Below are 14590 nucleotides of genomic sequence, written 5' to 3'. Positions count from 1 at the left end.
GTCCCACTGGTCTACCTGCACTTCTAGATAACCTGACATAATCCGCTTCAATGTTTCTCTGGGAATATCTCTATCTCACGTATACACCTGTCAGCTGTCGACACGCATGTACGCATCCAAGCACACACACACACATGCACACACACACTCGTATGGTCAGGTGCCACAAAGAGGGATCTTGGAAAAGTACAATAGGCTCAGAACAGGGCAGCACGGCTGGCCCTTAAATGTACACGGAGAGCTAACATTGATAACATGCATGTCAATCTCATTGCTCAAAGTAGAGAGATTGGCTTCCACACTATTTGTTTTTGTAAGAAGTGTTGACAAGCTGAATGCACCGAGCTGTCTGTTTAAACTACTAGCACACAGCCCAGACACACATGCATACCCCACAAGACATGCCACCAGGGGGCTCTTCACAATCCCCATATCCAGAACAGACAATGGGAGGCACACAGTACTACATAGAGCCATGACTACATGAAACTCTATTCTCTATACTCTCTCTTCAGAGTCTTATGTACCCAGACGGTCCCCACAGAAGACAGCCTACACCCCTCTCTTTCTCTCCATCTTCCTCTCTTTGTTCTGCTCTATCTGACCCCCTCCCAATCACACACACACCCCTCTCTCTCTCTCAGAACAGAAATGGCTGTGCCTGTGCCTGTGACAGCTACAGTTACCTCCATGATGTTCAGTAGTGAGTCCATCGTCTTTTTAAAGCACTCTATACATCTCATCAGACCCTTTCTAAAGACAGCAAGACTACCCCAGCTCTCTGAGGCTTCCAGACAGACAGACAGACAGACAGACAGACAGACAGACAGACAGACAGACAGACAGACAGACAGACAGACAGACAGACAGACAGACAGACAGACAGACAGACAGACAGACAGACAGACAGACAGACAGACAGACAGACAGACAGACAGACAGACAGACAGACAGACAGACAGACAGACAGACAGACAGACAGACAGACAGAAACAGGGAAATAAGGGGTTGTCAACTAAAACACAGCCCTTAATGAGCTAAAGGGTTTGTCTTTGTCACTCAGAGACAGCGTGTTTGCTGGGGATGTGGTGGGACGGAGGGAGGGAGGGAGGGAGTCAGAGTCGGAAAAAAGGGAAGTAGAGAGAGAGTCTAATCAGATATACTGCATACCCATTACATGATATCTATCCAACTGTCCCAATAGGTGATGGACAGTGATGTTCACTGTACTTAAACTTGAACAGATTAAAGAATAAACATTTGAAAGTGTATTCTGGGAATTCTTGATTATAGTATTATAGCTAGAGTAGCTGCATCAATGTCTCACTCTCTGCACTCCTCAAAAAAAGTGTTCCAAAATGGTTCTTTGCAAGGGGATATGGTTCTACCAAGAACTGTTTTGATCTGAAGAACACTTTTAGGAAGAAAGGGGTTATTTGTAAGCCAAAGGGTTCTACCTAGAACCTTTAACATCCTAAAAAAACGGTTTTGGAAGAAAGTTTTTTTTTATTCTTTGGAAGGCAAGTAGGGTTCTATATAGAACCATAGAGTATATCATATTTCCCAGCATGCTGTATTGCATGATGATTTTCATAATTGTTTGTTTGAATGTGTTTTTGCATGGACATTGATTGGTTGATACATGTTATGCTACACAAAAGATAAATATCATTAATTTTTTGTAAACTAAACCAATTTGTTAATCATTTGACTTATTGCACCCATTACAGAGCTCGTTGTTCCAGTTTAGATCACTGAGGTATTATCAGTTTTCTATCTTCCCTACCATGGCAGTCATTCTCAAAGCAGATTGCTGGTGATAAAAAATTCCACTTGTTGGATATCCTAACTCTGGCTGGATTCCAATAGGAATTGCACATCACTTTGCAAGCCAACATAATGTGACTTGCAAGCCTGATGTGGCCTGTAAACCAGGAGTTTTCTGACACCACTGTGTTAGGGTATAACTAGGCCCTCAATGAAAGGCGTTATGATATATTGTATGGTTCTATATAGCACCTCCTAAGACTGTACGGAAGCTCAATTGTCACCTGAAACAATTATGTTCTTCATCTGCCAGTAAATCCATCAGATTTTCTATCACCACACACACCTCAGCCCTGTCCTGTCCAATTCTGTCCAGCCCTGTCCTATCCAGTCCTGGCTTGTCCTCCCATACACAGTAATAATCACCTCTAAGGATGTGTAAGAGCTCTAATCCTCTGGGAACACACAGCAGGCTGCCAGCCGTCCCCTCTTCCCCCTCACCGCGTGTCACCGCGTCCCTTTGCTCAGCTCAGCCAGTCTCGGAGGCCTTAGGTTTATCTCTGACAGCCACATTGGACCCAACACAAAGCCGACTTGTAATTGACAGGGTGGCAGGAGGGATAGGGTGTAGGAGGGTGGGAGGTATCTATCAACCCCTGATAAACGTTCATTAGAAATGCTGTGGTTTGGTACTAGGAAAAAGGATTTCTGAACCGACATTTGTGCTGCCATGTGCATTATTGTGCTTGTGACTGTCTGTGAACACTTTTCTTTGGGTGTGTGTGTGTGATCGCTCATCACATTATCTGTTGCACACACACACACACACACACATACATACATATATATACACACACACACGCACTCACACACACACACACATATACATACATATATATACACACACACATGCACTCACACACACACACACACATATACATACATATATATACACACACACACGCACTCACACACACACACATATCCATGGCTCTCTGCCACGAGTAAAGTATTTAGGGGTGTTTATTACTCTTTACCTCTGGCTGGCGGCTCTGTGTTGAACTGTTGTAGGGGGTGAGCTGGATGTGCAGGGCGTGCCTGAGGCAGCATAGAAACTTCTCTACATCTCTGTCGACTTAAGTACCCCTGCTCTCATCCTTTCCTCGTTCTTCATCTCCTTTTCCTTGCTATCCCTCTATCTCTTTTTCATGCTAGTTAGTCATTTAACAGGCACCCTTATCCAGAGTGACTTGCAATCAGTGCATTGATCAACTAAAGGTAGGTAAAACATCACATATCACAGTTATTGCAATTGTGACTTTCTTCAAAATAGTCCCTTCTCTCTGTCCTCCAGTCGTGCTGCCCCGTCAGCTGAGTTCTCAGTGGACCGTACCCGTCACCTGATGTCCTTCCTCACCATGCTGGGGCCCAGCCCTGACTGGAACGTGGGGCTGTCTGCAGAGGACCTCTGCACCAAGGAGTGTGGTTGGGCCCAGAGGGTTGTCCAGGATATGATCCCCTGGGATGCAGGCACCGACAACGGGGTCACCTATGAGGTCAATGACCTCCTCAAAATGTCACAACTAAACGCTCTAATATTCACACTATCTCTACCACAGTGATTCTAACCATAACCCTGGAGCGCAAGCCCCAGACATCACTCACACCACCTACTGTATAAAATCACACTTCTTATAGGGCTGGGAGTTGCCAGGGACCTCACAAAACCATATTATCATGATACTTAGGTGCCGATATGATATCTATTGCGATTTTCATGACTCTATATGTATTACTTTTCGATACTGCAATGCGATGTTCCAAACATACGTCTGCTGCAGAGGGACAAGAGAGAGCCATGAGAAAACGAGTTTCGATCAGTCATGGAAATAAAAGTGCTGAAAACAAATGAGTTCAGTATTTAAAAAGAAGATGGAGAACAAGCTATGACGGAGAAATACTGGAATTTTGGTGCAGGTACAGCCGACTAGCACAAAAAGGATATTAAGATATTGTCAAAAATAATATTGCAATACACTGAGTGTATAAAACATCAGGAACACCTTTCTAAAATTGAGTTTCACCCCCTTTTTCCCTCAGAACTGCATCAATTCATTGGGGCATGGACTCTACAAGCCCCTGGCACCTACTACCATACCCCGTTCAAAAGCACTTAATTATTTTGTCTTGCCCATTCTCCTTCTGAATGGCAGTCTGTCATGGAAGAGCAGGTGTTCCTAATGTTTTGTACACTGTATATATGTCAATGTATTATTTTTCAGTATGGGCAGACTGGTTGAGGAGAGGTTATGACTGTGCTGTGTGAGCTCACAGACAGACCTTTGGCTGATCCCTGGGAGTTCACAGACGAACCTGTTGAACTGTTACTCCCCTGTTTGATTTGGCTCGCCCCACCAATGACCTTACTCATATGAAATATCTGGAGCCTCAGACATATTTACAGTGTACTTGGGTGGAAGAAAGAACAAGTTGTGCAAGAACCGGTCAAGAGTCATGAAATGAGGTTGTAGAGTGTTTTATTATTGAACGGTGTCTATATATTTTAGTGGTGTCTGTTGTTTCAGGAAGCCTGAAGTTGACGTTTGGAGTTGTTAAAACAGCTCCTGGTAACCTGTACATTGTAATGGAGGGTTATGCCTGACACATAACATATCAAAAGTTCAAAGGTGTGGAAGATGTTGATCACCATAACACAATAGCACTATACAAAGTTACATGTCAACCCTTTATGTTCAGACTAGTGGATGGCTTGTTTTCCAGTGCCTTCAGAAGCCCTGTGGCTGTGTTTGCTGTGTTAGCCCCCTGCTAGCATACGTTTGCTGCAGACTAATGACAACAGTTTCACCACATAACCCCATAACTCACAGTGTCCCTGACCAAGATCTATGGATTCATGTTGTTTTAGTGGATGTGGCTTTGTGACTTTTATAATCTAGGTTTTCCAGTCTTAGGAGGCCGTATGTTTTTTGTGCTGGGACGAGACTATATTATAGATGTGTTGTATACCTCCATAGTGCACATGAAGAGACCTATTGCAACTTTTCAAGGTTATCTGCAAATACATATTGTATCACTGATATCATGACACTGTTAATCAGTACTACAATGGAACACATATTGACATGAAAAGACAGTCATGTATCTATGTTGACTCTTCATTTGTGTGTGTGTGTTCTGACCTCCAGTCTCCCAACAAGCCCACAGTCCCTCAGGAGAAGATCCGCCCCTGACTAGCCTGGACCACCCCCAGAGCCCCTTCTACGACCCTGAGGGGGGCGCCATCACCCCAGTGGCCAGGGTAGTAGTGGAGCGCATTGCCCGAAAGGTCTGTTCATCCAATCATCTCTCTCCATTTCTTCCGTTCCTTTGGCTGCTATATCTCTCCCACTTTTGTTGCCTCGATCCTCTTTCTTTGCTCACTTCACTTCCTATTTCCATCCTCTTTCTGTCTCACACTCCTCTTGTTCTTTCCCTCCAGCTGTCACCAACACAACCTGATTTCATGCACGTCAAGGCATTGTTTGAGGTTCGCTCTAAGATCTCAAAGCGGTTACAAACATTTGATTATGTGCCTGTGTTCATAACGTTGTTTCGGTATACGACTCGAAATGAGAAGGTAAACAAACAGCACAATGGAACATATTGATGTATTGAACTAGAGATGTCAACTATAAAGCTTCAGACACTGAGAGGAAGATACATCTTTTTCAGTCAGACGAATGTAGCTTTATTTGAACTCCCTCTGCATTGTTCCAGTGTCTAACTGAAGACGTTGTGGGTCAATGCAGCTGTAGATATAGATGTTAGTTGTATAGGTGCAGTTTGAAGAGAACAGCTGTTGAACAGTGATGTAAATGTCAGTGGACTATAGCATTTACACAGCATCCAGCCTGGCAGACTCAACTGGAATCTCTCCATCTACTCTATTATAGCCTTTGTCAATCTATTGATCCTCACACACTGAAGCGTGCAGGTACAAGCACACACGTGCACGCACAATCGCACACACACAGCAACGCCCCCAGCCCCACACACACACCCTATCTCTCTGATCGTTTGTCACTTGCCCTAAGCGGACCGCTATTGTTATGACAGCTGAATGCCATTACCAGCATGTCCCCATATCACCTCCCCGTTCGCTAGAAAGACAGATAACTAAATACGCTAGCTAGATAGCGACAACGTGTGTGTGTATCTGTGAGCTCCAGCAAAGGTGAGAGGATGCATCAGCTGACCTCCCTGTTTACCCCTTCTTTGTCTGATAGCCGCCAGAGGCAAACGGAGGATCTTATCACAACAGAGTGGTATGTATTCCACAACGCAGGCCTGTGTTTGTCTGTCCGCAGGGAGAGCAGTGCAACGTCGTGCCTGATAACGTGGATGACATTGTGGCTGATATCGCCCAGGAGGAGAAAGAGGAAGGTCTGTGTCTCTCTTTATCTCTCTCTCCCCTCTGTGTCCCTGTATCTCCCCAACTCTGCCAACAAAGGTTCTAACAGAGGAGCGATAAGCAAGAGAGAGGAGAAAGGCATGTCTCTCTCTCTCTCTCTCTCTCTTTCTCTCTCTCTCTCTCTCTCTCTCTCTGCTCATCTCCAGGCGTGGGAGATTAGAACCAGAGCTTGAGAAACAGTAGAATGAGTTAACCCAGCTCAGCATAATCGTCCTCCATGTTGCCTTTTCTTTCTCTCTCTCTCATGGGAAAGCTGCACAGATGGAATCATAAGCAGATTTGATCAGTAGTGGCATTTTCAATAAATCAATAAGGCTGCAGTTGAGATTCTTCCAAGTGAATTGTCGCACCTGAACATGTCCCAGGGACATACATGTTTAAATTGATTTGAGTCAGATCAGTGTTTCAATAGCACATCACTTAGTGAGGAGGGGCTTAGGCTCTCAACACACACCTGAGGAAACATATAACTAGTTATGACTTTGAACATTTGTGTTTATGCCCTTCACTTGATGAATGTATTTCCTCTCTCTCTCTCTCTCTCTCTCTCTCTCTCTCTCTCTCTCAACCCTCCACTCCTCTGCCACCCTTTCTCCCCCTCCCTCTCTCTCGCTCTCTCTCTCTAAACCCTCCACTCCTCTGCCACCCTTTCTCCCCCTCCCTCCCTCTCTCTCTCTCTCTCACTGTCTCTCACGTTCCCACTTTCCCTCCCTCCAGACGACACTCCAGAAACATGCATCTACTCCAACTGGTCTCCCTGGTCAGCCTGCAGCTCAGCCACCTGTGACAAGGGCAAGAGGATGAGACAGAGGATGCTGAAGGCCCAGCTGGACCTCAGTGTACCCTGTCCTCACACCCAGGACTTTGAGCCCTGCATGGGGCCCGGCTGCAGCGATGAGGGTCAGTATGTTGGATGTACTAGGCAGCTCATGAGACATGGCAGGGTTTCGAACAAAGGTTTACAAGACTGTGTTTGCCTCCTGAGCTAAAGCCGATATATTAGCTCAGGGTGCTAATGCAAGTCTTCGTCTCAGGCAATGTTACTCAACACGTGAACGTGGTTCACCGAACCACCCCCGTTACACAAATGTATATTGACATGAACAGATATACTACAATACAATCTAGGATACAATCTGGAAATGTGTATTTCTTGTTGCTGTCTTGGTGTACAAACACCCATCTAAAAACAAACTTCAACATCCAACCCTCAAGTCCCTCTAGGAGCTTTATTAGTGTGGACGTCATCTTTGTTAGAATTTCATAGGTTATTGCAAAGAAAACAGGGGAAGGTAAAATCTGGTTTGCAAAGAAAACAGGGAAAGATCAAATCTGGTTTACTGCAGGTCTTTATTGGTGTTGGGTCATCGATAAAGCCCCCAGCTCGTTTGTAGCTCAGACAATAAAGTTGTAGCAGCATAGAGGTGAGAGGGACACTGTGTTTCTGAGACAAGCCTATAAAATGTGTAATAGGCTAAAGCTGCCGGGAGGCCACAGTGGATACTAAGGCTTTATTAAAAGACACATAACAAGTTATGAGAATACACACAGCGGCGTCACGTCTTTGCTGCTTGCAATGAAAGACTAATGAATAATAAAATGTGTGTGTGTGTGTGTGTGTGTGTGTGTGTATGCATCAGTGTGTGTAAGAGCCCATGTGTGTGTATGCATCATTCTGTGTTTGTGTGCATGTGCGTGTACACACACACACACACACATACACACACACACACACACACACACACACACACACACACACACACACACGCGGGCTCTTACTCTGGGCTCTTATTCATGATTTGCTTATTATTAATGATTCATTGATGATTTGCTCATCTTATTAATGATGAGCTTCTTTATAGAGCAGAGTTTAATGAGTCTTTCAGTCTGGGGAGGGAGCGTTTAGATATAAATCCATGTGAGTCTCACCCAGAACGCCTCTTATCCTCCCTCCCTCCCACCTGAACATAATGCAACAACAGCAGGGGGTTGTTATTAATGAGGAGAAACATGTCTGTTGCATAAATGTGTTCACAGCTTATGCATTTTCAAAGCTCTTGGGTAACACTTTGGGTACAGGCGTACTGGTAAAAGCTCTTGAGTAACACTGTAGGTACAGGCGTACTGGTAAAAGCTCTTGAGTAACACTGTAGGTACAGGCGTACTGGTAAAAGCTCTTGGGTAACACTTTGGGTACAGGCATACTGGTAAAAGCTCTTGAGTAACACTGTAGGTACAGGCGTACTGGTAAAAGCTCTTGGGTAACACTTTGGGTACAGGCGTACTGGTAAAAGCTCTTGAGTAACACTGTAGGTACAGGCGTACTGGTACAAGCTCTTGGGTAACACTTTGGGTACAGGCGTACTGGTAAAAGCTCTTGGGTAACACTTTGGGTACAGGCATACTGGTAAAAGCTCTTGAGTAACACTGTAGGTACAGGCGTACTGGTACAAGCTCTTGGGTAACACTTTGGGTACAGGCGTACTGGTAAAAGCTCTTGAGTAACACTGTAGGTACAGGTGTACTGGTAAAAGCTCTTGAGTAACACTGTAGGTACAGGCGTACTGGTAAAAGCTCTTGGGTAACACTTTGGGTACAGGCGTACTGGTAAAAGCTCTTGAGTAACACTGTAGGTACAGGCGTACTGGTAAAAGCTCTTGAGTAACACTGTAGGTACAGGCGTACTGGTAAAAGCTCTTGGGTAACACTTTGGGTACAGGCGTACTGGTAAAAGCTCTTGGGTAACACTTTGGGTACAGGCGTACTGGTAAAAGCTCTTGAGTAACACTGTAGGTACAGGCGTACTGGTAAAAGCTCTTGAGTAACACTGTAGGTACAGGCATACTGGTAAAAGCTCTTGAGTAACACTGTAGGTACAGGCATACTGGTAAAGGCTCTTGAGTAACACTGTAGGTACAGGCATACTGGTAAAAGCTCTTGAGTAACACTGTAGGTACAGGCATACTGGTAAAAGCTCTTGAGTAACACTGTAGGTACAGGCATACTGGTAAAAGCTCTTGAGTAACACTGTAGGTACAGGCATACTGGTAAAAGCTCTTGGGTAACACTGTAGGTACAGGCATACTGGTAAAAGCTCTTGGGTAACACTGTAGGTACAGGCATACTGGTACAAACTCTTGAGTAACACTGTAGGTACAGGCATACTGGTAAAAGCTCTTGGGTAACACTGTAGGTACATGCATACTGGTACAAACTCTTGAGTAACACTTTGGGTACAGGCATACTGGTACAAGCGCTTGGGTAACACTTTGGGTACAGGTGTACTGGTACAAGCTCTTGGGTAACACTTTGGGTACAGGTGTACTGGTACAAGCTCTTGGGTAACACTTTGGGTACAGGTGTACTGGTACAAGCTCTTGGGTAACACTTTGGGTACAGGTGTACTGGTACAAGCTCTTGGGTAACACTTTGGGTACAGGCGTACTGGTAAAAGCTCTTGAGTAACACTTTGGGTACAGGTGTACTGGTACAAGCGCTTGGGTAACACTTTGGGTACAGGCATACTGGTAAAAGCTCTTGAGTAACACTTTGGGTACAGGCATACTGGTAAAAGCTCTTGAGTAACACTTTGGGTACAGGCGTACTGGTAAAAGCTCTTGAGTAACACTTTGGGTACAGGCGTACTGGTAAAAGCTCTTGAGTAACACTTTGGGTACAGGCATACTGGTAAAAGCTCTTGGGTAACACTTTGGGTACAGGCGTACTGGTAAAAGCTCTTGAGTAACACTTTGGGTACAGGTGTACTGGTACAAGCGCTTGGGTAACACTTTGGGTACAGGCATACTGGTACAAGCGCTTGGGTAACACTTTGGGTACAGGTGTACTGGTACAAGCTCTTCTAATGGCCATGAGCTGACATAGATGCTCATAGTCTCCTATTGTCTTGTTATGATAAATGAAACTAACAGGAGGTCCCATGATGTAGATGCATCATATACTGGTTGATTATATAAAGTGTGATGTGACTACTAACACTGTAAGGACATTAAAATCCTGAATGCAACTCAAATGCCATAACTGACTGTGACTTTCTGCACTTTGCCCCCGACCTCTCAGAAGGGTCCACCTGCACGATGTCAGAGTGGATCACCTGGTCTCCGTGCAGCATGTCATGTGGGATGGGCCTGCGGTCCAGGGAACGCTACGTCAAGCAGTTCCCTGACGATGGCTCTGTGTGTACATTGCCTACTGAGGAGAACGAGAAGTGTATTGTGAACGAGGAATGCAGTGAGTAGCTTTAACCCCTGAAATCAATGGTTCACAAAGACATTTATCACAAACATTGCTGCATTTTAGCAAAGTTTTCTTTTAATCAGGTAAAAAAAAACATTTTCCGAGGTATAGGAAACTTTTGATTAATCTGTGTATGCGCTTTTCATATAAACAAATCTATGTATTTCTAGGCTGTAGATAAATGAGGCTCATTGTGTGCATCAATTCTCAGTGGAAGAGCATCTGCTAAATTATTCAAATGTACTGTTCAAACTATTAGGATGATATATAATTATGCCTGATTACAGGACAAAGTAATGCATATGTGGATTAAGTTCTGTCTCTCCCATTGAACACACCCACTCCCCCTCTCTTCCTCTCCCCCATCTCCCTCCTCTTCCCTCTCCCTTTCTCATTCCCTCCTCCTCTTCCCTTCCCCCTCTCTGCCTTTTCCCCTCTTAACTGTCTGATCCCCCCTCTTTTTAGCACCCAACAGTTGTCTGGTGACAGAGTGGGGTGAGTGGGACTCCTGCAGTGCCACCTGTGGGCTGGGTATGAAGAGAAGGGAACGCATGGTGAAGATGCCTCCCCCGGACGGCTCCATCTGTGGGGCTGAGGTGCTGGAGGTGGAGAAGTGCATGATGCCAGAGTGTCGTGAGTAACACACACACACTCCCGGACACACAATCCCGCACACACATTCCCGCACACACACACACAGTCACACACAGATAAGCATATGCAGGCTTATACAAACAAACACACACATGCACACACACGCTCATCTGTACACACACATGACGCACACACTATCACTCACACACCACAACAAATGCCAACCAGATGAAATCGGATAGACACGGATTTTGTGTGTGTCCTGTGTGCACAGACACCATCCCCTGTATGCTGTCTCCGTGGTCTGACTGGAGTGACTGCAGTGTGACGTGTGGGAAGGGCATGCGGACGAGGCAGCGCGTGCTCAAGTCTCCTGTGGAGCTGGGAGAGTGTACAGAGGACCTGGAGCAGGTGGAGAAGTGTATGCTGCCAGAGTGTCGTAAGGACCATTCACACACGCGCACACACATTGGAGTGAATCGACTTTCTTCATGTGTGGACACACCAACTGAAACAGTACTTCACATGTGTAGTTCATAATAATGCTGATTATTATCTTCATTGTGCAACCGAGCATCCGTCTGCTTATAATACACTCTCTATCATATCCACATGCACACACACGCCACAAACACACTTATAACACACTTGGCTTGTTAGTGTGTACACATCTTTATGTCATCTGCGTTAGGGGTGCCCATAGTCTCATCTCCAGCCCAAACTCTCCCAGATAGGGTTATCGTGAGAATGCCCTGGTGGAGTATTAGCAGGTTTATATGAGAGGGAACATTGGAACCCAGAAGTGCCCATGTGCTCTCACATTTAAGCCTGACTTAATAGGTTATATATATATTCTAGTCAGGTACCAGAGACATTACCATAGGAAAATACTCTTTCTCCTCTCCTTTCTCCTGTTCCCTAGAAAATGAGGGAGCTAATTTAAGGGCTGTATTGTGAAGAATGGGATTAAAAGTCAGAAATAACCAGCTTTAACTTTGGCAGACATCATTGTATTGGGGTGAAAAAGCTTGTTAACTGGTCTTCCTTCAGTCTTAGTAAGGGGATAAAGCTGGCCGTATTATTCTGGCCAGCCCTAATCATCCTTGCAGTTCGTAAGAATGTTCTCGTTATGGATATAAGTCAGAGAATTTGTTTCCAGGGGATTCATATTGTGTTATGTTTAGAACAAGGAACACTAATGCAAAGTCATGATGTGTATCTTCAAGCATTCTTCCCATATTAACTCTTCACCTTTCTTACTCCACCCTATCCCCCTCTTCATTATCTCTCATCCCCCCTCTCTCTCTCTCTCTCTCTCTCTCTATCCCTCTCTCTCTCTCTCTCTACAGCAACAGACTGTATGGTGTCAGAGTGGACGGAGTGGTCTGAGTGCAACAAATCCTGTGGTAAAGGTCACATGATCAGGACACGCATGGTGAAGCTGGAGCCTCAGTTCGGAGGGGACTTGTGTCCCGAGACAGTACAGAGGAAGAAGTGTAAGATCAGGAAGTGTAACCGCGGCGGTGGCCAGGGACAGGTCAACAGCGATGAGAAGAAACGTCGCAAGGAGGCGAGGGAGAAGAGGAGGAGCAAACAGGGGGGGCGACAGGGGGAGGAGACCACGTCGACCGCTGAACACCCAGGTTGGTGGGACTCCACTCTGACCAGATGTTTTAATCAGCGTATGCGTACTTCTTTTGACCTTCCCCCGATTAAGATAAACAGAGTCATGTGTTTACATGACTATTGTATAGTCTACCTACTGCCATGATCAGTTTAATATTGCATTATTAGTGTGCATGTAAATGTACTCATAGAAAACTAAATCACAGTCAGTTTTGATAGTCATTATCTTCAATATGATCTTTGCTATTCTTTAACAAGGAACACATTTCCATGAAAATGTATAAAATGTCTTTCTCCATGCCTTCTCTCTCTTTCTCTTTCTCTCTGGTCAGGCTGTAAGATGAGGCCATGGTCCAACTGGACGGACTGTACCAAGCTGTGTGGCGGGGGGATTCAGGAGCGGCTCATGACAGCCAAGAGGAGGCTTAAGAGCGCCCAGCTCCCCAGCTGCAAGGACAGGAAGGAGATCCGAGCGTGTAACGTGCACCCCTGCTAGATGGACCAAGTTGGGCAGGACGGGATGGGATGGGTACGGAGTGGGTGGAGGTTGCCCATAAACACTGGTGTGAGCTCAGTTGTTTTCCCCTCTGACAGTTCAGATTAGGTTTGGGGATTGTAAGCTGATCCTAGATCTGTGCCTATGGGCAACTTGGTTATGTGACGGAGCGTGAGGTGGCATAGTGTCACTCAATGATCCAATGCACTCTGTTTAGGACTGGCACAGACCTTAATCTCTCTTGGTTTAATCCAGGGCTGAGTCTGAAGATTCTAGATTGGGGAAGGTACACTGGTTCTGTATACACCTCTAGTCAGAGTTTGGAAAGAGTTTAGCAAATTCTGAAATGAACCATCCTTCAAGGTCAAAGGTCATGTGTTATTTTACAAGAAGGAAGAAAGGAATTCCCTTGGTCTCTTCTCGAGCCTAAAACAAACAGCCATTTCGAGAGAGGATCTAGGCTTCCCAAAATAATGCCTAGCCTCTGATGAACCTGACTGATTTTCCTCTGTTCGTAAATTAACTAGCTCTGTTACATATAGGATTCTTCTGCAAGATTACTGTAAACTTGTTGTGGTATAATATTCTTGAATAATGATAATGTTGAAAACACCAATTGATTTAATAAGCGATAGTACTGTTAGGCTATATCCTGTAGTATCCTCTTTGGTAGTGTATATTATCCCAGAACTTAAAGCACAGTTACCCAGCCATTCCAGCATTTTATAATCCTTCAGAAAAAAAATATGTTTCTAGGATCAAGAAATCTCCTGTATGACTTTTTACTCAGCTGTACTACTGTTCATGTAGACACACCGCAATGGAAATCTCTATGATTTTGTGTATTGTTATTATAAGATCATTTTTTAAAACTTTTTTTGCTGTGGATTTTTTGATAGGAATATCACCCAAGAGTCTTACCCAAGTCTTGTGTAGGTGTTTTTTACGTGTCTTTACGTGTCTTTTTCCTCTGCTCCTCTAACATATTCATATTTTGGAATATATCACCTTTACAATAAAAGTAAATGTTAGAAATTGTCATACTGATGTTTATTATTCTTTGAATACCATTTATATTGATGTAAATGTATTATATTACGTTGAGGTCCATATTCATGCCAGGGTTTACATACCATACATAAACCAGTGCACTTCATACTCTTGGCCACTAGATGGAGACTATAAGCTGATTAGAAGTGAGTTCCTTTTCATTTTTTATTTTTTTTATTTCACCTTTATTTAACCAGGTAGGCTAGTTGAGAACAAGTTCTCATTTACAACTGCGACCTGGCCAAGATAAATCAAAGCAGTTCAACACATATAACAACACAGAGTTACACATGGAATAAACAAACATAGTCAATAATACAGTAGAAAAAGTC

General features: G+C 44.5%; 1 protein-coding gene across 1 annotated transcript in view; it reads left to right on the top strand.

The window, feature by feature from the left end:
• LOC112249269 (spondin-1) overlaps positions 1 to 14249 on the top strand; it is a 127508-nt gene extending 113259 nt beyond the window's left edge. The window contains 10 exon segments of the mRNA XM_042321108.1: positions 3122 to 3323; positions 4974 to 5013; positions 5016 to 5113; positions 6135 to 6210; positions 6956 to 7138; positions 10316 to 10486; positions 10958 to 11125; positions 11361 to 11525; positions 12436 to 12729; positions 13045 to 14249. Coding sequence (XP_042177042.1) covers positions 3122 to 3323; positions 4974 to 5013; positions 5016 to 5113; positions 6135 to 6210; positions 6956 to 7138; positions 10316 to 10486; positions 10958 to 11125; positions 11361 to 11525; positions 12436 to 12729; positions 13045 to 13208 — 1561 coding nt within the window. The 3' untranslated portion in view covers positions 13209 to 14249.
• The last annotated feature ends 341 nt before the right edge of the window (positions 14250 to 14590 follow it).

Source organism: Oncorhynchus tshawytscha, linkage group LG04, assembly GCF_018296145.1.
Source record: "Oncorhynchus tshawytscha isolate Ot180627B linkage group LG04, Otsh_v2.0, whole genome shotgun sequence".
In the NCBI taxonomy this organism is placed as follows: Eukaryota; Metazoa; Chordata; class Actinopteri; order Salmoniformes; family Salmonidae; genus Oncorhynchus; species Oncorhynchus tshawytscha.
The sequence above is the reverse complement of the archived record's forward strand: the minus strand, read 5'-3'. Positions and strand labels throughout refer to the sequence as shown.